Source organism: Coregonus lavaretus (genome assembly GCF_964263955.1).
Source record: "Coregonus lavaretus genome assembly, chromosome: 14".
NCBI lineage: Eukaryota > Metazoa > Chordata > Actinopteri > Salmoniformes > Salmonidae > Coregonus > Coregonus lavaretus.
In genome coordinates, this window is record NC_140001.1 from 8,779,488 (window position 1) to 8,806,137 (window position 26,650).

A 26,650-nucleotide genomic window follows, 5' to 3' on the forward strand; every position below is an offset into this window, starting at 1 on the left:
AGGTCCAAAAGGCTTCTTAACAGCTTCTACCCCCAAGCCATAAGACTCCTGAACAGCTAATCATGGCTACCCGGACTATTTGCATTGCCCCCCCCCACCCCACCCCACCCCCTCTTTTACGCTGCTGCTACTCTGTTTATTATCTATGCATAGTCACTTTAACACTACCCACATGTACATATTACCTCGACTAACCGGTGCCCACGCACATTGACTCTGTACCGGTACCCCCTGTATATAACCTCCCTACTGTTATTTTATTTTACTACTGCTCTTTAATTATTTGCTATTTTAATTTTTTTCTTAAACTGCATTGTTGGTTAAGGGCTTGTAAGTAAGCATTTCACTGTAATGTCTACACCTGTTGTATTCGGCAAATCAAATTTGATTTGATTTATGAACAAATTGTGATATTTGAGGACTACCAATTGATTGTATCATGTAGCCTACACACACACACGTTTCAGTTTGTGTGTGATTTTTGGGGGTTGGAGACGTTTATTTCGACAAAGAAACACTTAAAAACAATGGCTTATGTTGATCTGAGCCTTGCTGTTGGAAAACTACGACAGTGTTCGGCTGTTGCAGATCCACCTGCCACGACTTTCGTCTACAGTCGGTTGCTTCAGCCTTACCACTCAGTGGGCAGAGCTTAGTGACAGGTCAGGGGGTGGAGCATACAGCTGAGTCAATAAAGACGAGGCTCATATGGAGGTAGGTTAGATGGTGTTAACCTTGTCGCAACCCACTTGTCAGTTCAAATCCCAATGTGCCGTTTGTTTTCCAACCTTAACCAACAGATTTTAAATGTGATTAGTTGACTGAAGAGCTTTATATCTGTGCAAAAAAACGTGGTTCCCCCCCCCCTGCAGGTGCAGTGGCCTAGGCATTTAGAGATCTGAAGGTCACAGGTTCTAATCTTGCAGATACCCTTTCTAAAAAGACATCACGTGTAAACTGATCTGGATGGTCAAACCATTTCAATCATAATTATACTGCCCTCTAAAATCACTGGGATAGGGACCAGGTCACAGGTTCTAATCCTGTCGATGACCTTGCATGTGGACCAATTTAACGCATTCACTGCTAATTTCATAACTTTACAAAAAGTTATCAAAATGACAAAATAAAAAATGTGATTACACAGAAAGCAAAATAAACGCAGACAGTTACCCAGTTTAAAACTTTTATTTCCTAATTTTTTTAATTTATATTATCTACAAAGTAAAATGTATTTTAACTTAAGTTACATAATGGTCAGGTGAGAAGTGGGATCACCTTAGCCATCTTAATTCATAAATTATACTTCTGTTCTTTAGGCCAAACTTGTTATTAATTACAGGAAGATTTTAATTTGTTTTAGTTTAGTTAGAACCTGTTCTGAAGTCTTGAACGCAGCAATAGTAGCAGCAATTAAACAGTCACGTTAATACTGTCCAAGTTGGAAGAATTTTCATATCAAGACAAAATGCAAGTTCCAGTTCTTTTTTTACGTTCTCAATTCTTAATTGGCAAGCCGAATCAAGTTTCACTTAGGGACCCTCTGCAGGTGTGTTTAAGGTGTGTGTGGGGAAGTGTGAGGAGTCCTTTCTGTTATTAGCAGAACTCTAAACCAATAAAACCTCTGTCCACTGCAACAACCTGTTGAACTTTCTGACTGGGAGAGGAAAGCACATGTAGCATGATGAGAGCTGTGTGGCTTCTTCTCTTTGTGTGAAGACTCTTAGAGAGCGAGGGTGGTAGAGGGGTCCATGTTCTCCACAGCACCCTCTACAGCTGCTGTTGATGGTGTTGTTGCACTGCAGGGACAAAACACAAAATGGAGCAAATCATTGAAATTGGCCGGTCGTGGTTTGATTACATCCAGTTGCATGTCAGCACTTATTACATTCATTCATTTCAGTTTTAAGCCAAATTGATAATTAGCAACAAGGCTGGGAAAATGGAATCAAACATTGATACGATGAACAACCCGTTTGCCCCAACTTAAGACTTGTACTGTAGTGTTTAGTTAAACAAGCAGTAAAGACCTCGGTCAGGTGATTGGAGGAGTCCTGCCCCTGAGGCATGTAGGGATGGGGTGACGTAGGGACGTACCTTGGGGGTGTGCCAAGTAAGAGAAGTGCGTAGTGGAGGACACTGGGATGGGGTTGAGGGCGTTCTGGGGGAGTTGGGGCTGGGGGCCACCTTGCTGCTGGGTGGCCATAAGCATCATCTGAGGGTGGCCAGGGTTGCCATGGTGGGAGGGGACCATCCCAGACTGGAGATGGGCCTGAGGAGGAAGAGACCAAGACAGAGAAAGAAAGAAAGAACATTAGTAGAAAGAGATGCATACAGCTGTTACTGACTGATTCCATTAAAGTGATTTGTGTTTTTGTTCCTGGGACCACTAACCTGCTCATATAGTATGTACTCAGAGTGAAGGGAAGGGCTTCTGAAGGTGGAGCTCACCTGCTGCATGTGGGCCATGTGGGAGGGGTTGTAGCCGTGCTGCATCTGCTGGGGGTGGAGGTAGACGGCCTGCTGGGCTGAGGAGAAGCTGCCCTGGGGGGACTGGGGGTTGGGCCCCGGGGTCATGGAGGGTGGGGTCGGGGCCAGGGCCTGGTACATCTGCTGCTGGGGCTGGTTGCCCATGTGCAGGGCCTGGTGCTGCTGGACCGGGCTGGGGGCCGGGTGGTTGCCACTGTGCTGCACGCCCTGCTGGGACTGGCCTGTGGGGGTGGCCGAGGGCTGGGGGTGCAGGGTGGCGTTGGGGTGGGCGTACTGCTGCGGCATTGGGCCTTGTGACACTGGAACCCCAAAACAAAGACTGGGTTATTGTCATGGACCAGACAGAATATACAGAGACCGACAACAGAACAGTTTGCTTTGCCAAAATAAAATAATCTAACGTTTATTGCACAATTGCACATCATTTATGCTTTTAAATGGAATTAGAGTGGCTATGCAAACCTATTACAGATCTCTCTACAACCGGTCCCAGAACCAAAATAGAGTAGCTGATGTGGTTATGGGTGCTGAGATGAGGCACAGACACACAACCAGATAGTGGGAAGAGTAGAAATATGGTCTGACAATCGAGTGTGACACACACAGGGGGGTCTCTTACCGTACATGGTGTGAGTCTGTTCACCATACTGGGTGGTGGAGGAGACCAGCTGGCCAGGATGGCCGTGGGTGGGAGGGGCCATCATCCTGGTCTGACCCTGGATCACCGGGCTGAACACATGCTGGGCCTGGGGGACAAGGAACACTCACTGCCTGCACTTGTGTGTATGTGTGATTTTAAGGCATTCATGCGCTCATTGGAGTAGTATTGGAATACCTTCTACAAGCCCTGCCAAGCTTTAGGGTTTTCTTTCCATGGTCCATAGAAGTGAGTACAGTTGTTATTTTGACAGATTGTTACCTGTGACTGGTAGTGGGGCATCAGTTGCTGGCTGGTAAACTGCTGTGGGCTGCAGGTGAAGTACTGGGCTGAGTAGGCAGGGCTCTGGGCCACGATGGGCGGCCCTGCGGCCGGGTGCATCATGGTGGGCGTGCCCTGGGGGTGGTGCTGGTCTGACCTCTGCTGGGGCATGTTGGGTACTGCAGCAGCCAGTGGCATACAACAACAACAACCGTTCAGAACATAAGATCCAGAATAACAGGAGAGATATCTGGGTGGGCAGCCTTTTAAAATAAAATGTCTACAGTGCTAAATCCATCTATGATGGCATGCACCTTATGAAATGTTGATTTCCAAAAGCACAGCAGCACTGTAAGTCAGAGTTGCTGTTTGGCTCTCCAGCAGACTAGACAACGCCATCAAATGCTCTACGCATTAAGCACTGCCATCACCCGATGCATGCCAGCTGTTACGACTACAAAACAAATTAACTGCACAAAGTCATGAGGTGGTCTTATTCTCTTTACTATGAGTTTGCCAGACAGCTTTGTCTCCATGCGTGCGGGCAGCATGTCTGACTCCTACCAAGAAGCAGGCTTTGGCTGTTAGTTTGGCTGCTGTACTGTGCTATTGATGAAGACTGGGAAGACATGGGACAGAGACAGCATTGCCAGTGAGCAGTCTCACCTTTACCTGGTCTGTAGGGCTTGGACTGGCTCACCGTCATATGAGGCATCTGGACGTGGTACATGGCTGGAGACTGGCAGAGAAGATCAGAAGAACACCAGGTTTAACTCACTGATACATAATACCTTCCATTGATTTCTCAGCCCCTCTTGACCCCTACCCTTTCAACTTCTACCCCCTCATCCACCCACTCCCCTTGTTCACAGCATGCCTTGTGGACTTGAAGAGAGGAAAGTTGGCTGGTCTCGTACCAGAGGTCACATGCATACACTTGTCTGTCCACACTGGGCTCCAACATAGGACTCCTGTAGCTCAGTTGGTAGAGCATGGCGCTTGCAACGCCAGGGTTGTGGGTTCGATTCCCACGGGGGGCCAGTATGAAAAATGTATGCACTCACTAAATGTAAGTCGCTCTGGATAAGAGCGTCTGCTAAATGACTAAAATGTAAAAATAGCCCCCCTCCCCTATTAACCAGGATGACTATGAACCATGCACTTCGTATTCTACACTCATCTGAAAATTATTAATGCAGGCTAATCAAATAGCAACATTTGCTCACATACAAAGACAAGAATTGCTCTACATTTCTTCAGAGTTTGTAAACTAAGAATGAAGACAGTCTTATGTCAAGGTAAAAAATACTAGGGCAGGGAGATCCTTCATTAGTTGGCAAAAATGAACAAAAGCAAGCTAAGAAAGCTGTTAAAACAAAGATGGTCACGTCCTGTTCATGATGACAACTGGAAACAACTGCAATAAGAAATTGGCAAACCAACATCTGATGGGACAATTTCAAGCAAGCAGAACATCAAAGGGAAGAAAAGAGTAGAAAGCTTAAGAAATGCACAAACCTTCCAGATAACGCTTTTCTAATGGAGAGAGGAAAAGGAGAAAAAAACAAAACCACCATTCTTTAGTCTTTAACTAGAAATGTTTCTCTCTCAAGTGACTGTTGGATCACCAACAACTTCCTATAGCAACTTCAAGACCAAAATAGATTTTATTACAATAAATCACTATTTGGCAGATTGTGCTTTTGGAGACTGCGCAAGTACAGACTTCAGAGATCTCCATCACACAATTACATCGTTCACAACGGATTCACTAGTCTCACAATCTGCATTCACTCCCGAGTTCTACATTACTCCCAACTGGCCTATACCAAAACAGTACTAGCATCAAGACAATGCTACTGTACACCGAAGTAATTTTTAAAAAAAATGTTTAAAGAGAAGATACTCAATTCAAGCTCGACTCAAACCCACCTGAAGTCTCCCGAAATGTCACAAACCAATACAAAGCAGCAGTAGGCTACTCTAGGTGACTTTAGACAGTGAGTAAACAGCTGTGGAATGGTGCAACAGTGACCAGTCAGGCCATAGTAAGAAGAGGGGTCCTCTAACATGTGCATGCCACAACTGCATATCCAAGGACAGATGGATCACAAATACCCCCAAACTACAAAACACTGATAGTAGTGAAGCAAAAGACCAAAAGGTGATTCCTTTGGTTGAGAATGATACATTCCAGGGTTTTTTCTGGGTCAAAAATGGAGCTTAGGTGGTGGGCGTGGGCGTGTCACTGGTCCCATTGGCCGCAATGACAAAATGTAGCTGTTATATAGCTAATTTACTGCAGTCTACACATCTTGCCATGGCTTATGGTATTTGAGTGACTCAAACGTAACAAAATCAATGTGGGCCCGATGCCATGACAAAGATACTCCTGAATGCATCATTTGGGGAATTTGATTCTCCCCGACTGTCAGACTTATTTTTTAAATATATATAGGAGGTCCATTATCGTTTCTACATACTGTACTTTATATCTGGTTTTAGTTGTTTAAGTTTACATTGAAAACGTTTTCCTGTATTTTTTATTTTTTTTACACTGTTTGGACATAAGTGGCCCGAAAAAAACACTTAGTCAGCCCGCCCAAGGCTTTCCTACGCAGAAAAAACCCTGTGTTCCTTCTTGTTGTACCACACACACAGAGAGAGACAGAGCGCAGGAGATAAGTGAGGGATGAGGTGAAAGGAGGGTCAACTAAATAGTTTAGGACCATCTTCCATGCTGCTTAGCAACTCTGCATGCCAATCATACACCAATTATATAATTTCATGGGGATGTCTCAGCTTCCACAAGTATTATTCTTCTGAGTTGCCAGAGTTGTGGGGGCATGCAGGGGTGTGGTCTCACCTGGACTCCAGGGCTGACAGGGGTCAGAGGGTACATCTGGGGGAAGCAGACCGTCTGGCTGTAGACCTGTTGAGGCTGCTGCACCATGATGGAGGGGCTGGGCTGGCCTTGGGGCCGAGGGGGGGTCGGGGTGGTGGCCGGCTTGGGCTGCACATCCACACACAGAAACTTTATTACAAGGTCTTCTCAATTACAAACAAAGTCTTTACGTCTTCAAAAGGAATATTGGTCTCAAGCAGAGATGTCAAACAGCAGAAACAGATGAGGTAGCCTATGAGGGGAGTCAAACTGACCTGAGGAGTGTAGACCCTGGGTTTGAACTCGTGGGCATTAGGATTGAGAGTCGACTTTCTGATTTGACTGCGGAGCGCAAAAAAAGAACACATTAACATAAGACAGAAAATCATTTATTCTGCAACGCTAGAGTTCCAGGATGATCAATTTTTCTCAGGTCGGCTGTTGTTTAAAGCTGCACTCCTTCATTTGTAACTGCCCTCAAAAAGGCCCACTCTCAAACACCAACTCAAATGGAACCGATGCATGGCCACGACACTCACTCTGGATCATCCTCTTCCTTGTCTTCAAGCTTGGCTCCTCCGCTGAAGGTGGGTGCAGACGTCTGGACGCCCTGCGAGGTCACGTCAGGCCCCCTGTTCTGCTCCGGGGCGGGACAGAGGGTAGAGGATGGTGTGCCAGGGCTGTCTGGCTTGTTGCCCCCGGCGGGGACCACTGGGCCCTCCTCCGACCCCTTGTCCAGAGGAAGCTCCTTGGACTTCTCTCCTGCGTCCCGCGGAGGCTTAGTCATCATCTGCTGAAACTGTGGGTCTGGGTTAGAGCTGGACTGCAACTGTGAGAGAGACCGAGCGAGAACGAGATGACAGAGTTTTAGATGGCTGTACTAACACGAAGATACTTTGACAATTTCTGTGACTTACATAAATGCATGACAGTGAGGACACCTAACTTACCCTAAAATCTACACTAAATTTCTTTAAGTTGTCTATTTGTTTTCTGTGGTCTGGTGCCATGGAGGGGGGTCCTACAGAGAGAGAGTGAGAGACATCGATAATTTCACCAATACAGAAATGTAGTTGCATTTGAGACAATACAATTGAATCCGCCTAAAATGTGAGCTGCATCCATGCTGCAGACCTTTAGAGAGTGGTCTGCTGATACTAGGGGGGCTCTCCAGGGGTTTCACGTTCTCCTTGTTGGCCGTAGGAGAGTTCTGTCTCGTCTCCTGGATCCGAGAATCTTTCACTATATTAAGGGAAGAAAGAAGGGGAAAGAAGTCATTTGTATCGTCAAGTGCCTTGTTTCAGACGGTGCTCTATTGCCTGCTTTTAATATGAAAAAGTGACAGATTCTTAAGTTTGACGCTGATTCAGAGCATACAGCCAGAAAAAAAATAGGAGTATGGATGTTGGTGGCAAACAGACTTACCCTCTACTGAGGTGGCAGCCATATTGGGGGCGGGGCTAGCAGCAGCGGGTGAGGAAGCTGACATTGGCGTGGTAACAGGTTCCACGGAAGCGGACCCAGTCTGGGGCGAGGGACCAGGGGAGGCCCCGCCCATGCTGTTCTGCCGAGGGGAGCGAGGTCTGTGTGCTACAGACGAGAGCAACAAACACCGTTAACCTACACAAGTCCCAAAGAGCTACATCTCTTACACTACATAGACTTCACAGCTAAGATGAGAACATTCTATTGTCCATTAAGTTTACACAGAATGGAAATGTGTCTTTGGTCTACCTAGGGCTGTCGCGGTGACTGTATTACCACCACACCGGCAGTCACCAGTCATAACCGCAGTCAAATTCCCTGTAACCGTTGGTCATGGTAATCCCATCCAAAACTGCGCAAATGAATGGCCCTGATGGGTAGCCTACCACCCCTCTAATGGCCTTGTACTCAGCGCTCCATTGCCCCTCTAACACTTCATGATTTAATTTGAATAATCTGAATGATGAGGACAATTGTGATGGGAGTTAGAGCTCCCGTTCCGAAATAGACACGAGAAAGCCCCGGACCCAATATGCATAAATACATTTTTAAAGCCTGAAAGAATCTAAGGACAACCGGTCCAATGCGAATGAGGGAACCAGCAGAAAAGCCAATTGTTTTGCTATTTTATTAAACCGGAACCATTACAGAAAGGGAGAGTCAAAGAGAAAATCACAGAGCGAGTGTTGGGCCAGTAAGCGAAAGGTCGCTGGTTTGAATCCCCGAGCCGGCAAGATCTGCCGTTCTGCCCTTGAGCAAGGTCAGGGAGAGCCCCCCTAGTATCAGCAGACCACTCTAAAGGACTGCAGCATCAACGCAGCTCTAAAATGTGAGGCACAGGGATATTAAGGAAAGGAAAGGGGGATACCTAGTCAGTTGCACAACTGAATGCATTCAACCGAAATGTGTCTCACGCATTTAACCCAACCCCTCTGAATCAGAGAGGTGCAGGGGCTGCCTTAAAGGAAAAATCCACCCCAAACCACTAATTCCTTTATTTTTGGTGAACACATTTTTCATTTTGGCGTTATAAGGTTGGTAGCAACATGGAAAATCATTGTTGAAATCTGTTGCAGCTCAAGTCAACTACAAAATCCCACAATGCATTGCTCTCTCTATGGGCTGGCTGGCTAGCTAGCTAGCAAACGTAGCTACACACATTAATACCAAAGACAATATCAGCATATAACGTAGCTAGTTAGCTTTAAAATTGCCTAAACAAACTGCACTCTTACCATGTTCAACCTGCAGATCAATGTGCCTCAGAGTGGAGTCTAACATTCGCAATAGCAGATATACTTTTGAGGAGATGGGGAAATGTTGCCCATGCTACATCAATGGACCGCGCAGTGCATTCTGGGCAATTCAGGGGCAAGGAGCATTCTCCTTCAAGGAATGAATGGGAGTCTATTGGGCGCTAGCTCAAAAACCCAACATAAGCACGAATTTCATCAAGAAGTACAACATTACAAATCTTTTACAAGATGTGAGATAATTATCGTGCTATCTGTAGTATCATATAGCTTTGGAATCGTGAATTACGTACCTTCGAGGAAAATAGGCACGTTCTTTGACATATACACTGACTTTGAGAAGGGACTGTAAGTCGCTTTGGATAAAAGCGTCTGCTAAATGGTATATTATATTATATTAAGGGATTGCGTGACAATTAGCTTAGCAACCGCGTGACGCTGCATGACAACATGAACACAATTAGTTGACAGTCTGCTGGGTGGGGTGTTATACATTCCTTCATTGGATTCCTATCTCCTTTCTATAATATCTCTGGCAACAGCACCATGCAATGCACCCTGGACCAAAGAGGCAGACACATAGGAAAAAATGTGCAATGCCCTCCATTAAATTACACATTTCTCGAGGTAGGAATATCGCAAAAAATATGATCAATGGCTCACTCGAGAGAATGCATCAGAGTTATGACATCGTATTGAAATCTGAAATGCATGATAGACGTTTTCACAATCTAAAAGTCATATTCCTATTAACTTCTAGTGTAGTGAGGAGAGCGACTTTATCCTGGTGCTACAGTGGGGGAAAAAAGTATTTAGTCAGCCACCAATTGTGCATGTTCTCCCACTTAAAAAGATGAGAGAGGCCTGTAATTTTCATCATAGGTACACGTCAACTATGACAGACAAAATGAGAAAAAAAAATCCAGAAAATCACATTGTAGGATTTTTAATGAATTTATTTGCAAATTATGGTGGAAAATAAGTATTTGGTCAATAACAAAAGTTTCTCAATACTTTGTTATATTCCCTTTGTTGGCAATGACACAGGCCAAACGTTTTCTGTAAGTCTTCACAAGGTTTTCACACACTGTTGCTGGTATTTTGGCCCATTCCTCCATGCAGATCTCCTCTAGAGCCTTGATGTTTTGGAGCTGTCGCTGGGCAACACGGACTTTCAACTCCCTCCAAAGATTTTCTATGGGGTTGAGATCTGGAGACTGGCTAGGCCACTCCAGGACCTTGAAATGCTTCTTACGAAGCCACTCCTTCGTTGCCCGGGCGGTGTGTTTGGGATCATTGTCATGCTGAAAGACCCAGCCACGTTTCATCTTCAATGCCCTTGCTGATGGAAGGAGGTTTTCACTCAAAATCTCACGATACATGGCCCCATTCATTCTTTCCTTTACACGGATCAGTCGTCCTGGTCCCTTTGCAGAAAAACAGCCCCAAAGCATGATGTTTCCACCCCCATGCTTCACAGTAGGTATGGTGTTCTTTGGATGCAACTCAGCATTCTTTGTCCTCCAAACACGACGAGTTTAGTTTTTACCAAAAAGTTCTATTTTGGTTTCATCTGACCATATGACATTCTCCCAATCCTCTTCTGGATCATCCAAATGCACTCTCAAACTTCAGACGGGCCTGGACATGTACTGGCTTAAGCAGGGGGACACATCTGGCACTGCAGGATTTGAGTCCCTGGCGGCGTAGTGTGTTACTGATGGTAGGCTTTGTTACTTTGGTCCCAGCTCTCTGCAGGTCATTCACTAGGTCCCCCCGTGTGGTTCTGGGATTTTTGCTCACCGTTCTAGTGATCATTTTGACCCCACGGGGTGAGATCTTGTGTGGAGCCCCAGATCGAGGGAGATTATCAGTGGTCTTATATGTCTTCCATTTCCTAATAATTGCTCCCACAGTTGATTTCTTCAAACCAAGCTGCTTACCTATTGCAGATTCAGTCTTCCCAGCCTGGTGCAGGTCTACAATTTTGTTTCTGGTGTCCTTTGACAGCTCTTTGGTCTTGGCCATAGTGGAGTTTGGAGTGTGACTGTTTGAGGTTGTGGACAGGTGTCTTTTATACTGATAACAAGTTCAAACAGGTGCCATTAATACAGGTAACGAGTGGAGGACAGAGGAGCCTCTTAAAGAAGAAGTTACAGGTCTGTGAGAGCCAGAAATCTTGCTTGTTTGTAGGTGACCAAATACTTATTTTCCACCATAATTTGCAAATAAATTCATTAAAAATCCTACAATGTGATTTTCTGGAAAAAAAAATCTCAATTTGTCTGTCATAGTTGACGTGTACCTATGATGAAAATTACAGGCCTCTCATCTTTTTAAGTGGAAGAACTTGCACAATTGGTGGCTGACTAAATACTTTTTTTCCCCCACTGTATGTCAAACCGGCAGGATTTCTGCCTGCTTGAACCCCAATAACGCAGATACACATGAAAACATGAAATGACCCAGGATATCGATAGAACATCACTCAGATGCACAAAAACAAAATAACATTCAAAAAATGGGTGAACCTTTCCTTTAAATCGACATCATCGATGCCTGGGGAGCAGTTGTTGTCGGGGGTTAATTGCCTTGCTCAAGGGCAGAACGGCAGATTTGTCTACCTTGCCGGCTCGAGGATTCGAACCAGCGACCTTTCGGTTACTGGCCCAACGCTCTTAACAGCTAGGCTACCTGCCGCACTTAGGGAGCGGAGGCCGTGCGGTGTGTGGGGGAATGTGCGAGTAAGACACGGGACTCAGGAGACTGGCACGGAGGGAGACCGTAACTACTGTTATCTCGCCCTAAACTAACTTCTTGCTAGTTATCATCCAATCCGATAACATCAAACCGAGAGAAGATAGCCAACTTGGCCAATTGAGGCTAGCCATAACGTTACTTCGCTTCTCACCATCCTACATTTAGCCTACACATCACAACGCCATTCAGATTATAGCCTAAATAGCAGCCTACCTGTTGGCTTTTAGTCATTGTAGCCTTTCTCATTTCACTTTTAATTCTGTCATTTTAATGCCATCTTCCATTGATTAGATATCCCCTAACTTGCTAGTCACACAAGCAGATCAGCAAAGCAATTGTCTCTCCGAGGGAAGGATGAGAGGGCATGACGTTTTTTTGCGTATGTTTCCAAATCATCAACAGAGTCTCATCATGCAACCCTTATGTTTTGATTTCAAAGACATTCCCAGGTTTAATAGGCCTAATACAACTAAATAATTCATGTTATTGTGACGATGTAGGCTATATTAAATTGATTTATAAAATGTGGATGTTCCAAAGGCGCGCATCAGCAGCTTTTATGCATGGAACCTGAGATGCTAAACATGTTGCCTTGAGACCGGCAGTCATTTGCGTGACAATTAACGGCTGACAATTTTATGACCACCACAACCCTAGGCATACCATCTGTCTATGTAATACGACCACACAGTGGCTATTTGAGTATCAATCCAAGCTATTTTGCAAGGTGTCATTTCCATCCCAGTCCTGCAGGACAGATTGGAGTTTCTTACCTCCGCTGACCACCGAAGACCAGGTGCCACCAGATGAGCTGCTGCGGGTAGCCGGGGGCACCGGTACCTCTCCTGGAGCATTATGGGACATGAAGTCACCTCCCGGGGGAACTCTACTCCCGGGGGGAACTCTGTGGGTGCGGGGGGTACGCTGTGTCTTTGGGGACATCCTGGGAGGGCCTGGAGGGAGAGACATCACATCATTTATCTAGAAGGAGCCCAGGTAGGGACTGTTATCAGCCACTAGTACCACAAACGATATGCTGCTAGGTGGACTACACTAACAGCTACTTACCACAGAAGACACTACAAAATGATTGAGGAATGTCGATGAAAAACGGCATGAATACATACACCATCTTTCCTTCACCAATATACATCCATGCACCCAGTGGACATAGGCACTCAAGTCTGTGACAAGCCTTTGACCAGTGCCTCCTGGTTTCAATGCAACACCACGGGAGTGTTACTGGAGAGAGTGACTGCCATGAGTGACCAACACCACACAATACACACCACAATGCAATGTGTGCAAGTTGAGGAGCGCGAGAGAGAGAGAGGGGGGGGGGGGAGAAAGAGAGAGATCGAGAGAGCAGGAGCGAGAGAGAGGAGGAAAGTGGAGGTAGGGTAACGAAGAAAGTCCAAAGCTGCTACTCAATTCAAAAGCAGCGTCTTGTAGCAGGACATTAGTGAGACATCAGCAGCACAGCGAGCCCAGCGGTGCACTTGGCTCTGTGTGTTCACCACTCTGTTACGAGGGAGGTAGCTACCTTCGGAGGACATGCGTCTACTGGGCATAGTGGAGATGGGAGCTGAAGAGCCGTGAGCAGAGGGGTGAGACGGGGGCCGGGAGGGCCGCGAGGGGGGTCTGGAGGGAGGCCGGGTGGGCGTGGCCGCCCTGGGTGGGAGAGGGGAGGGGCCTGACTGGTAGCGGGAGGAGGGCGATGGGCAGGAGGTGGCACCTGATAAGGACAAATGAGAATGAACAGAGGAGGAGAAATAAGGGGAAACAAGAGGGAGCAAGGACAGAAAGAGGACTAATAATAAGGTGAGAGGGGTAAAGAGGAGGAATGGGTACACAAGGAAAAGGAGGGTGATTCAAAGAAAGGCAGGAGGAGGAGAGGGGGTCAGCAGCTTGAGAGGGATATAAACAGCATAGTGAAGAATAAACTTGAAAAGGGTAAAAGAAAGTTAAGACGCAGAACAAGATGACAACTCAGGAAATTAAACTGAATTGACATTCAAATTGTTAATGTAGAGAGAGAAACACGCAATGATGTTTTGGGGATGAGAATGATTACATGATCCTTACAGAGTACTAGTGTCTGAAACTCAAGCCCAAACTCACTACGGCCAGTTTCAAACATTGGCCTGGACTAAAAAACACAATCCATGGAGATAATCCAGGACTAGGCATAGCCTTAATCTGTGTCAGACTAACAAATCCTACAGGTGATCCTACAGTTGTAGTCTAAAGACCAGTTAGAAGTTACAATACAAACTACTCCATGAGCATACAGCTTAACTAAAAAGAAGGAGGTTGAAAACAAAACTAGGGATTGGGTCAATTCAGGATAAAAAACAGCCAAAGCGATGTCCACACAACGGATCTCTACAGGATGCCTGTAACAACCCATTTAGGGTGATCTGACACGGAGACATCCTCTGGGTTTGACAATAGTGCCTTCTCATTCAGTCATTGTGCAGTGTAAGCGTTTCACTGTTAAGCCCTAGTTTTACTGGGGGGAAGTTGGGTAATGGAATTATGTGCACAAGCACAAAACACCGTCATTTTAGTCCCGTCCGAATCTGACATGGCAGGACAGTAACAATTCCAGCCAGAATATCCTACTGTTTTTTGGCGAACTCCAAGGTCCTCTGATAATACTAGTCCCGTGCGAATCGACATCGCTGTGTTTTCAGAGAAATGTCAGAGTTTGACAGGTGTTGCTCGCGGTTTGAGCAAGAAAACAATAACTGATTGGATAATTTGAACTAAGTGCTGCGCATAAGATATATATGAATGGCCTACATTTATCAACTTCCACAGTGATTGCTTTTCTTTATATGTTGTGTGTATGAATTGAATATTGCCAAATGCATCAGTAATAAAACATATAGCCTATTTAATGCAACCCTTGCTGTTAATAGATGGCAAAGCAGCATACAACGGACCTAAACGTTTTGAAATGACAAGTTCACTTTCTCATCCATAGCCTTAAAACGCATCTCAAGTGCAAGTGCATTGTTTAGCTCCCACCTGAAGGCTGGGGTCATTTAGGACGTGAAATATCCTAATCCTTATGATCACACTTCCTCAATTCAAATATTATGGTGACACTATACCAAAGATCGTTTAGTATGGTTTAGAAACCAAACTCAAGTTATCAGTGTAGCCTGTTGTCGCCTGGACTTCTTGAAATATCTTCACGCCTAGAAAAAAAAAAACTCCAGCCTTCAGTCATAAGAATTACAGCGGGCAGTTTGGAAAACACTAATCCCGTACGAATTGTTCTCTGGAATAACAGACATTCTGGGGTAATAATTACATAACCAACGTTCTCTAGTAATACTAGTCCCGTATGAATAGGGCATGTGACAAATACAATTTGATTTGATATTGTTCCATGCTCCAGGATGAACCAGGGTGCCGGGGGTCCTTACCGCCGTTGACAACCCGCTGGTCGGCTCCAGAGCTGGGGCTGTAGTCGTGGAGACCTGGCCGGGGAGGCCCGCTGCTGCTCTGGGCCAACCTGGGGGAGTTCTGACGACCCGCTCCCCAAGACATCCCCTCTCTGTTCCTCTGACCCGGGGGAATGTACTTGTTTTCTCTATGGAGAGATCAGGAGAACAAGTTAAATACGAATGCAACTACCACAATGTCAAACCAGACGTTTGAATTGGAATCCTGCAAACAGCCTGCCTCTGCAATGTCCACAATTGAACGAGAGCTTGAAGACACTGCAGTATGCCAGTATGTTGGCCATGCGTGATGAGAGGCGAGTCGCAGCTGAACATGGATGCGAGTGACAGACGAACATTCGATTTATCGACGCTAGCATCAACTAATCATCCCCTCAGAGACCCACCTGTTGAGTGTGTGCTGCTCCCTCTCTCCGCGCACCACAGCGGTGTACTTCTCCTCCTCGCTGCGCTCCTCATTCTCCAGGGCCACGCGGGACTTGTAGGTGGAGCTGGCCTCGATCTCCTCCGCCAGTTGGGCTGCCCGCGCCTCCCGCTTCAGAAACTCCTCAGAGTTATCCCGCTCCAGGGCAACCCTGCATGGTGGAGCACAGCATAGGGCAAACCTTAGACACACACACACATCCCTGTCCCCAAAGCAAGGTGGGTGCTACACATTGGTAGTGGCTGAGGAGAGTTCCTCCTTGATAAACCTGGCCGTGTCTGTAGGAAGCAGGAGTGGACGGAGAGAGGTGGGAGCTACTTACGTGTAGGTGGACAGGCTGCTGTCGTAGGTCGACTTGATGCCATACTGCTCTTCGTTGTACTTGAACATGTCACTCGGGTCCCAGCCATTTGACTAGAGAGAAAGAAAGAGAGAGAGGGGCAGAGAGAGAGGGGCAGAGAGAGAGAGAGAGAGCGAGAGAGAGGCAGAGAGCGAGAGAGAGGCAGAGAGAGAGAGAGAGAGGTTTTTGGTCAGATTATATAAACTGAGTGGAAGAGCAGCAGATGCTCCGGGTGAAGTTTCGCCTAGCTCCAGATCTAGGATCAGCTTCCCCTCCCTCAATCCTAACCTTAAAGGGAAACTTCGGGATTGATCTACTTCCCCAGAGTCAGATGCTACCATAGACTTCCAGTCATTGCGCTAACGCTAGTTAGCATTGGCTGGCAAAACTACCTCCAATTTCCTTCATACTGGACACAGACATAAGGAGTTCATCTGACTCTGGGGAAGTAGACAAAGGACCTCATTGCCAAAATCCCAAAGTATCCCTTTAACCATTAGTGTGTAAAATACCAAATTGATTCCCAGATCAGCGTCTAGGGGCAACTTCACCCACAGCAGCAGATACAGTCCATGCAGAGCACTAAATTGAAAGCAATACCACGTCTGTGTCCAGAGACTCCAGGCTGCCTGAGACCACGTGCTGCTGCCGCCCTCCATCCCACGGCTCCAGGTCCTTCTCCTTGTGTTCCCCGTTGATTCTGCCGCCCACTGCAGTGTCCGTGAAGTTATCTACACATTATAACACACACATTAATATTTAGCAGACATGCATGCAAACACTGAGGGGGTCACACAGACACGAGAGCAGGCACACGCACAGGTAAATGTTGACTGTGCAGGTGTCGAGGTAACACAGACACAGCACATGACCTGACGTTCTAAGAGCCAGGTGCACTCTTTGCTTTGGCAGTGATCATGTCAGGCTAACCATTAGAGACGGTCACAACACAGAAGTAGCAGAATCATAGGGTTGACATTAGGGAGAATGAGTACAGAAATCAATTATGGTAAGCAAATATATATATATAAATAACATGCACTTAGATTGCAGTCATAACATGAAAAATATGACTTCTGGCCTGCCTGGAAATGTGATCAGGCAGAATTTATTTAATTATAAAAAGGAATATTTGAGACTGCACAAGTCCTTTTTATACGTGAGATCAGATGAGAATGTCATTTCAGCACAATACATAATCTTTGTGTTGCAGAGCTGTGTAATTACTTATGTGTTTCAGTTGCATTTATTCAATAGATTCAACCACATCACTTAGTTTCTGAAATCACCCCTCTCGCTTTTCTTAGACAATAAAGCTCTTTAGAGAATCAAGACATTTGGATGGGTCCTCCATTAAAATACATGCTTCTGACAAGGGGTCTGGTTGAAACAAGCCCTATATGAGGATTGACCCTTATAATATATGCCATCTAGCAGACGCTTTTATCCAAAGAAACTTAGTAAAAAAAATGTTGACACATTTCAGGTCTGCAGAGCGCAAACTTAAATGTTGTGAAAATTCTGTGCAACTTCCAGTGCGAGTTTACTGTGAACTGTGAGTTAGTTTCAGACAGTGTTCAAGTAGGCTACTGTGGCTATTTGATCATAATGTAGGCCTACCAGAGTGGAGAGAATGCATCCCATAACATTTTAACATTGAAATAGCTGTTCTATCATTCAGCCTACAGTAGAAGCCAATGTGTGGTGTTCAATGTAGGCCTACATTCCATGAGACTTTTGAAAAAAACATGCAGAGCTTGACATTAACCTGCTTATCCACTTGTCCTTCAGACAAGTTGACTGAAAATGTGTTGTTTGATGCAAGAAACCACTTTACAAAATAAAATGCATTATTGTTCCCATACCATTATTATAGAGAATCAGACAAATGATGCTGCCCTCTGCCTATTGGCTACTTAGCTTATTCAAGACGTCTCAAAATACACTGCTCAAAAAAATAAAGGGAACACTAAAATAACACATCCTAGATCTGAATGAATGAAATAATCTTATTAAATACTTTTTTCTTTCCATAGTTGAATGTGCGGACAACAAAATCACACAAAAATTATCAATGGAAATCAAATGTATCAACCCATGGAGGTCTGGATTTGGAGTCACCCTCAAATTTAAAGTGGAAAACCACACTACAGGCTGATCCAACTTTGATGTAATGTCCTTAAAACAAGTCAAAATGAGGCTCAGTAGTGTGTGTGGCCTCCACGTGCCTGTATGACCTCCCTACAACGCCTGGGCATGCTCCTGATGAGGTGGTGGATGGTCTCCTGAGGGATCTCCTCCCAGACCTGGACTAAAGCATCCGCCAACTCCTGGACAGTCCGTGGTGCAACGTGGCGTTGGTGGATGGAGCGAGACATGATGTCCCAGATGTGCTCAATTGGATTCAGGTCTGGGGAACGGGCGGGCCAGTCCATAGCATCAATGCCTTCCTCTTGCAGGAACTGCTGACACACTCCAGCCACATGAGGTCTAGCATTGTCTTGCATTAGGAGGAACACAGGGCCAACCGCACCAGCATATGGTCTCACAAGGGGTCTGAGGATCTCATCTCGGTACCTAATGGCAGTCAGGCTACCTCTGGCGAGCACATGAGGGCTGTGCGGCTCCCCAAAGAAATGCCACCCCACACCATGACTGACCCACCGCCAAACCGGTCATGCTGGAGGATGTTGCAGGCAGCAGAACGTTCTCCACGGCGTCTCCAGACTGTCACATGTGCTCAGTGTGAACCTGCTTTCATCTGTGAAGAGCACAGGGCGCCAGTGGTGAATTTGCCAATCTTGGTGTTCTCTGGTAAATGCCAAACGTCCTGCACGGTGTTGGGCTGTAACCACAACCCCCACCTGTGGATGTCGGGCCCTCATACCACCCTCATGGAGTCTGTTTCTGACCGTTTGAGCAGACACATGCACATTTTGTGGCCTGCTGGAGGTCATTTTGCAGGGCTCTGGCAGTGCTCCTCCTGCTCCTCCTTGCACAAAGGTGGAGGTAGCAGTCCTGCTGCTGGGTTGTTGCCCTCCTACGGCCTCCTTCATGTCTCCTGATGTACTGGCCTGTCTCCTGGTAGCGCCTCCATGCTCTGGACACTATGCTGACAGACACAGCAAACCTTCTTGCCACAGCTCGCATTGATGTGCCATCCTGGATGAGCTGCACTACCTGAGCCACTTGTGTGGGTTGTAGACTCCGTCTCATGCTACCACTAGAGTGAAAGCACCGCCAGCATTCAAAAGTGACCAAAACATCAGCCAGGAAGCATAGGAACTGAGAAGTGGTCTGTGGTCACCACCTGCAAAACCAGTCCTTTATTGGGGGTGTCTTGCTAATTGCCTATAATTTCCACCTGTTGTCTATTCCATTTGCACAACAGCATGTGAGATGTATTGTCAATCAGTGTTGCTTCCTAAGTGGACAGTTTGATTTCACAGAAGTGTGATTGACTTGGAGTTACATTGTGTTATTTAAGTGTTCCCTTTATTTTTTTGAGCAGTGTACAACACTGCCCCTTTAAGACAAAAAAAAAAAGCTCTTTAGCCAACTTGCTTTTCAAAGATGTCTAGAAATGTACACGTGTTGTGCTCTTGTAGGAAGCAATCACTCCATTGCTGACTACAAATGATCTATAACTGGGGTAATACCTCACTAACTAGCAAAGGATATGAACAAATGTGCACACGTGGCGACATGCAGCCCTCGCTTTGATCTCAAAACAAGCACATCTACTCATGACCGCTCATGCTGTAAACACAGTCCAGTTCAAAGTGAATTGCACAGATCCATATAGCAATGGTCTATTTGCATATAGGCCTACTGCAGCTCCGATTGGTTATGCCGCAACGGTCTGTGTAGAGTACAGGCTGAGTCGTGCGTGTCAATGCAATAGAATCTTACTCCGATGCGTTCTGCCTACAACAAAATCTCTTGCATAGTTCGTTTTGCATACCAAGTCTCACATAGTTTGTTGTGTTTCGGTATGTTGCATTGAAAGCGGCTAATATTGCATTGATTCGATCACAATTCCCACAGTAAAGGGAAATGTTGATAGTGTTAACTAAAAAAACTCTAGAAAGTTGAGTGACGTTCAATCTTGTGCTTCTCTGCGCAGGCTGATATTTCTTCTGTGCGGCAGTCCCGGGGAGCTGCGCGCAGCTTAGAGGGAACATTGTCTATGGGTGGTCCTGGGAATCGAACCCACTCTCCTGGCCGTTGCAAGAGCCATGCTCTACAGAGGACCCTTACACTGAATTTCCTCAAATCTTTTGAGGTCTTACTGTTTAGTCCCTTACCATCAAAATCAACATGTGTATGTGTCAACCAAAAAAAAAAAAAGTGCAAGAGCAGAAAACAGCATATTACCTGTGTCAGTAGAGACTACACCCATTTGAAGAGAAACACATGGAAGAGAGAGTCAGTTGAGAGAAGACAGGTAGCCTAACTCTGGGGTTCCCAACCTCTTTCCTGAAGCACCACTGTGTATATATTTATGTTTCCATGCCAACCACACAGCTACATTTCTTTCCTCTACAACACAAATGGGTTGCCGATGCACTAGCTGAGACTTAGCCCAGTGCAATATATGGCAATGACATTTTGGAGATACTGTATGCATTTTACACATGGCCTTCCCTATTTGTCAGCTAGAAACTGGGTTGGCTACAACAAGAACCTGGACACCCAGGGATGCTTCAGGATTGGCTGTGGGGAAGCCCTGATCTAACCCATCTCTACTTCACACAGTGCCACTTCACTAGTTGATTTGATTACAATACTAACTCCTAGAAAGTCTATTGTAGCTCACTGTGGAGCGTATGGGTCCTGACAGGTTTAGAGGGAATATAGATGTATTGGATTTACTCAGCCTTATTGAGTACCCCTGCAGTGCCTGGGAGACATTCGGAGCAATCAATATTTCACATTATTACTCAATGACTGGCCACAGAGGGAGCATTCAAGCACATGATCTAGTCCTTGGCTCTGCTTCTATGACATGACAACAATTCACATAGGAGGGATGGGCAATCTTTGTATTGGCCAATAAATAAGCATTTACTTGTGCATCCAGCCAACTAAAGTAAACTTAGTAGGTGTAGCTATGTCTTTAAGGGGCCAGTTACAATCTGGAGTGTATAGGTCTTGACAGTATTTGATTGCATTTTTATTTAACCTATATTTAACAGTAGGCTGTACCTTTTCTGGCAAAATTGAAGTCCACGTCTCTGAAATGCACCACCACCACGTCGGAAGCCTTGAAGATGATGCTCTCCACGAGGTCTTCCTGTCGCAGGCCTACGCTGGACCCAGGACTCTTTCTGTGGGCCGCATCCAGAACCAGGTCACACTGGGGGGGACAAAGAGTGGTGAAGTAGAGAGCTCCATCAACTCTTGCTGTAAACGCTTAGGTTAGCCTACTCCCTGATGGGAATACATGGTTCTATTTTATATTTATTTGGGTTTTATGTGTGCGATGTGAGATTATGAACACTGCGTCATTAACTGAGCCATGCAATGCATTTACCTTAAATAAATGGACAACAAGGCTGTTAAACTTGAACCGTATGTTGCATGCAAGGCACACTTTTTTGTGTAACCCTCCTATTATGTTACCAAGGAAGATTGAATATGCTGGGCCTCAGGTAATATAATAATAATAATTTAGCAGACGCTTTTACCAAAAGCAACGTACAGTCATGCGTGCTTACATTTTACATATGGGTGGTCCTGGGAATCGAACCCACTACCCTGGAGCTACAAGCACCATGCTCTACCAACTGAGCTACAAACGACCAGGTCATACAACACAGCTCTAGCCACAACAATTAATTTACTTATTGTCACCCAATCGGAAAAACGTGGCTTTGACATTGCTTTACATGATCCTTGTCCTTACCTCTGGGCTGTATGTTTTAAACACTCCGTCATAAACGATTCCACTTTTTACTTTCAGTTCACAATTGGTTCCCTGCAAATGAGGGGGAAAAAATATTTCACTCAGTCATCATCGTCATACACACGAGTTGTGCGGTTATGTTTCACTCAACTAAGACCATTGACTTGCTGCTAGGAAGTATCTCCATTGGCAGACTGAACAACACATTTAAACAAAGAGTTCACTCCTAAAAACATATGCCTCTTAATTAAAACATAATCTGTCAATCACACATGGCTTAATTATCGCAAGTGAAGGTTTTTGGGAAAACAACATGAGGTACAGGTCACAGTTGCTTGCTTGATATGCTTCAACAAGTTGACAGCTCTTTGTAGTGTGCCGTCATCAGCTTTCCAGTGACGTTAACCAAAAAAAGCTTTGTCCAGTATTTCCCCTGCTTTGGGGAGTGGGGACACAACCAACATACACAGTACCTTGCTCTGCTACCTCAGCCTAGTGATCAGTTCTCAATTAGTTTCAATTCAAAAACAAATTGCTGTTGCAAGCCTTAATGCATCAAGTGATCGGGGAACTAAGGATAATAACAGGAGGTGGGAACATACCACTACTGATGTCAAGACATGGACCATCCTCATGTTTGCATATACACCATTACAGACAACCTGAAAGACAAAATATTGATCATGCAATTCAAACCTGAGAGCCCATGGCAAAATAGCGCCATCAAAGAAAAAGTTAAAATATTGTGGACAAAGAAGCCTGTGACAAACAGACAACTGTGTACCAGTATTCTGGGGGGGTTTTCTCCCATAAATAAAAAAAACAATAGTAGATATGATAGCCTAGATAGTGACACAAAACATAATTAGCTGCCAACATCACAAGCCTAATTCAAATAATGGGACTGAAAAATCTAAATCAAACAATGATAAATAATGAAACCATTAACTTACCGCTGCTGAAGGTCCTTTGACACTAAGCCTTCCCCTTAAAGACAAAAAAAATCATAGTCAATATTATCATTATAATCCTCAAAATGACAGCAATAGCGCCTACTCATTGCTGATTCTGTGAAGCAAACGAAATATATAAATGCAGTGTATGATGAGTCTTTCCACAGTCAAATAAACACTAAGCATCTTTAATGAGTTTTACCTCGCATGCCCTGTAGCGATAAAGAATCATATGGGTAAATTTCACTAGAAATATGACCGGCTAGATATTTTCACTAGCTGTGCAGTGGATACTTCACTTTCCCCACACAATAATTTACTTCTGGATTAGGAAATACATTACTGAAATAATTTCAGTTTGCCCCCCTGGCCCATATGATGACAGAGTTTATATCTGCATGGCTGGTTTTAATGTCTATAATGCATGGCTCAGGATTCCGACGTGTGGAATATGACTATTGTTGTTAGACAAAAAACACATATGTAACGCTAGTACGTACTGTCCCTACCTTCAAATAGTTTGCTATCAAAATAGACTGAAATGTTGCTGAAATACAGCCCATCAAGTTAACGGTAGTACTTACAGAAGTCATGTTTCAAGGGCACAATTTTACACATGCAGCAACTAAAACGTCAAGGTTGAAAGCCCGTCGGTCTCTAAATTATATCTTCACCACAAACCCCCTTTTCTTTTACAGACTTGCACACACGTACAACTTTAAAATGATTGCAACATTGTTGCTGTGACTCAGTGACTTCAAAACAAGAAGGTAACAAACTAGTTTGGCAATATTGACTTGCAATCGTCAGTGTCATAACTTCCATCTCGCAACAAGAATTAAAGGCAAAACGCTGTGTGGTGATGTACTGCCCACCTTTACTATACTGACTTATCCATTTGACGCTGATGCAATGATGGCATTAATTAAACGAATTAACGATAGAAAGCGTTAACTAGTTAACAGAGTAGTAACCTAGCTAATTCTAGTGAAGAAGGTATATCTAGCTAGCTACACGTTTGATTTCTAGTTGCTTATGCATCCTCTTGACAGGATAATCCATCAAAGCCAGTGGCACAGGATACAAACCACTGCTAGCTAGCTATGCTCTCAATACTAACTACTAACATAAACAGAGATGGAACTACCAAACGAAAACTAGCTAGCTAGCTAAGTACCGCATTACTGCTCGAACATTCAGTACTACGAGACCGTGTCCAGCATCATTCTTAGGCCTAATTTGCTAGGGTCCGTGCTATCCGGGATCCTTGAGACGTCCCTTACCCGTTGAAATGTAAAAAGGTTACAGTAAGGGTTACGGTTAGGGTAGGGACATCACAAGGATCCCGAATAGTATGGACCAATTTGCTAACTAGCTGGCCTGAAACTTGCCCCACCACCAACGACGTATGGTTAGTTTAGCAGTCAGGCCAACACCACACACGTTTTGACACTTATCGTGGAAATGTCAACTTCTGTAATTAAGAGCGTAGTTAGCGAATGATAATTTCAGAACGTTGGCATCATAATGATAATATTTGTTAGTTAAAATGTCGACTGAATAAATCACAGACCTGCCCAAATTCTGTCGTCCGCCACTTCCCCCGGCACCAGAGGAGCCAGCACCACTGCCGGGTTTGCGATTACCACCGGCCTGCTTCATTGACATGATGATCCCATAAACGACGTGTGTGGTGTATTCCTAAAATCTCAAAAATAATATACACTGCAACCAAATGACGACTGGATAATATTTAGAGATAGCTAGCTATTTAAAAAAAAACGAACGTCTACTTGATAACGTAGCTCAGCTACTCGCGCATGTGATTCAAAACCTATGAAAAGTTAGCTAGCTAGCTAACTTAGCTTGCTGTGTAAGTTAATGCTTATTAAAACAGAAAACTAACGCTCTTAAAAAAAATACAATATGCGCCGATTATACTTGCAATAAATGTGTGAATTAAAGCTCCTGTCAATTTGTTTTTCGATTCTAATAATGTATTTATATTCTCTCAAACGAGATTTTCAGCTATGTCGGGTTCTCTCTTCGTTGCGAACAGCGAAAAGACCAAAACCAGTCTTGAAAGAAGACAAAAACAGCGGAGGGATATACCGATATCCGTCACGCTATGATCCCACCTAAATAAACTGTCCCTTATCTTTTGACAACCTTAAAATGTTCATGTTTCGAATAAAATAATAATGATAAACCCAACTGAGTGACTGACAGTCAGTCACAGTCTAACTGTCAAGTATCTTTTTCGGAGATATAAGACCTACAAATTGCACTATTTACAGGAAGTCAAGAGATCATCCGCAGCCGTACCAAAGATTTGGCGGTACCATGGCATCCACGTGAGGCGGGTGCTAGAATATCTTTGATCATGATGACACTCATTCATAAAATAAACAACTACGTTCGTGTTAAATATATACAGCTACATCTTGAATAATGAAAAAATTGCATCAATAAATCTTTCAATTTCCATTTAGTATTGACTGTCAGTGGGTTGAACCACAGTCAGAGATATAATTGTATCTCTATGGGTTGAGAAGTTGTGAGGTGAAAGTGAGATAGATGGCAGTGTAGCAGCTAGCTGTAAGCAATGGTAAATTGTATTATTTATTTATATGAAAAAAACATCCATCTTGGTGAAAAGGTAAAAAATATATATATATACACTTTACATCTAAACTCTTTGGTTCCACTTTCACTCTTTTTATGCATAAATCAATGAGATGATGATTGGAGTTGGACCTCTGTTTGATCGAATGTGGTAGTGCCAGAATCCCAGAACAGTGCTGTCCCAGGGCAGATTCCTGAAATCTATCAATTTCAAACGGAGCATAACTGCTTATTGGTAGGGAAGTAGCAGTATTTATATTTCTATAGCTTGGTATAGGGACCATTTGTATCTCTCACATGTAAAATAAATAGATTTTACCAATATATTTGATCTATTTTTTTTGTAATCTGACTACAGATAATCTCCAAATCATTTAGTGACAGTTTCACTGACACAGATTAAAGAGCCTATATAGAACTTTTGCCTCAGGTTTTTTGTTGTTGTTGTCAAACGGGGTCCTCTAAATGGACATAGCTATATTTTCAAAAAATTACTTAATTGGACAGAAAGGGGCACACCTTGGCACATGAGCAAAATCATATTATGCTTGCCTAATTTGTGTGGCATCATGAGATAAGAAATTGATTAATAGTATTGTAACAACTGTTGCCTAGGAATGCTCGTTAAGATCTACCCTATTGGAGCGATGGTTTTTGGTCGAGTTCTGGTCTGACTACATTGTAGATGAATGCCATATCTTACAATGCCTGGATAGGTATTTAACATATCAGCTAACCACATCATATGATATAGCAATCTGATGCCAGACTGCACAGTCGATGACGTAGTTGTAACCACTGGTTGATGCAATGCAATGCCTGCACATCTTGTTGGGCAGGAACTCAACCTCTGAGTTTGCCTATGGGTTGGGAGACCAGGGTCACGTTCAGGAAGGCACAAAGTGCAACATTTATAGATCTGAACGAACAATTATATGTTTATGGTTATGATTATGGTGGCTCGGACAGTAATTGTGTGTGGAGTGCTGCTGCACCAGTTTCACTATTTAAAATGGTCACACCCATATTGATCAGGTCACACCGATATTGATCAGGTCCCACCCATATTTATCAGGTCACACCCTGCCATACTCACCAAGCAAACATACTTTGAAAACTGTTGAAGAATGTTT

At 44.5% G+C, this 26,650-nt stretch overlaps 1 protein-coding gene across 7 annotated transcripts; it reads right to left on the reverse strand.

Moving 5' to 3' along the window:
• Positions 1-1,169: 1,169 nt before the first annotated feature.
• LOC311141787 (ataxin-2-like) lies at positions 1,170-24,949 on the reverse strand. Of its 7 annotated transcripts, none has more exons than XM_084177241.1 (23): positions 24,466-24,949; positions 22,893-22,926; positions 22,542-22,601; positions 21,940-22,011; positions 21,240-21,390; positions 16,632-16,762; positions 16,014-16,105; positions 15,654-15,842; positions 15,229-15,395; positions 13,335-13,526; positions 12,565-12,744; positions 7,719-7,883; positions 7,428-7,535; positions 7,244-7,314; positions 6,833-7,122; positions 6,569-6,635; positions 6,276-6,422; positions 4,076-4,148; positions 3,410-3,588; positions 3,110-3,236; positions 2,452-2,789; positions 2,098-2,272; positions 1,170-1,799 (listed from the first exon to the last, which is right to left on the reverse strand). In XM_084177241.1, exons 1-23 carry the CDS (start codon positions 24,558-24,560, stop codon positions 1,771-1,773), a joined length of 3,132 nt encoding a protein of 1,043 aa, XP_084033367.1. In that variant the 5' UTR covers positions 24,561-24,949; the 3' UTR covers positions 1,170-1,770. The 7 variants fall into 7 exon arrangements, with proteins under 7 accessions (XP_084033367.1, XP_084033371.1, XP_084033368.1 ...); XM_084177242.1 differs by having other exon boundaries at positions 1,362-1,799; positions 4,082-4,148; XM_084177240.1 differs by having other exon boundaries at positions 1,684-1,799; positions 2,395-2,789; positions 4,082-4,148.
• Between the last annotated feature and the right edge of the window lie 1,701 nt (positions 24,950-26,650).

Coding starts and splice junctions, on each gene's coding strand:
- LOC311141787 (XM_084177239.1), bottom strand. CDS start 24,560: ATGTCAATGAAGCAGGCCGGTGGTAATCGCAAACCCGGCAGTGGTGCT. Junction 7,123..7,243: donor AATTTAGTGTAGATTTTAGG/GTAAGTTAGGTG, acceptor TCTCTCTCACAG/TTGCAGTCCAGCTCTAACCC. Junction 4,149..6,275: donor CTGTCAGCCCTGGAGTCCAG/GTGAGACCACAC, acceptor CTTCTCTGCCAG/TCTCCAGCCATGTACCACGT.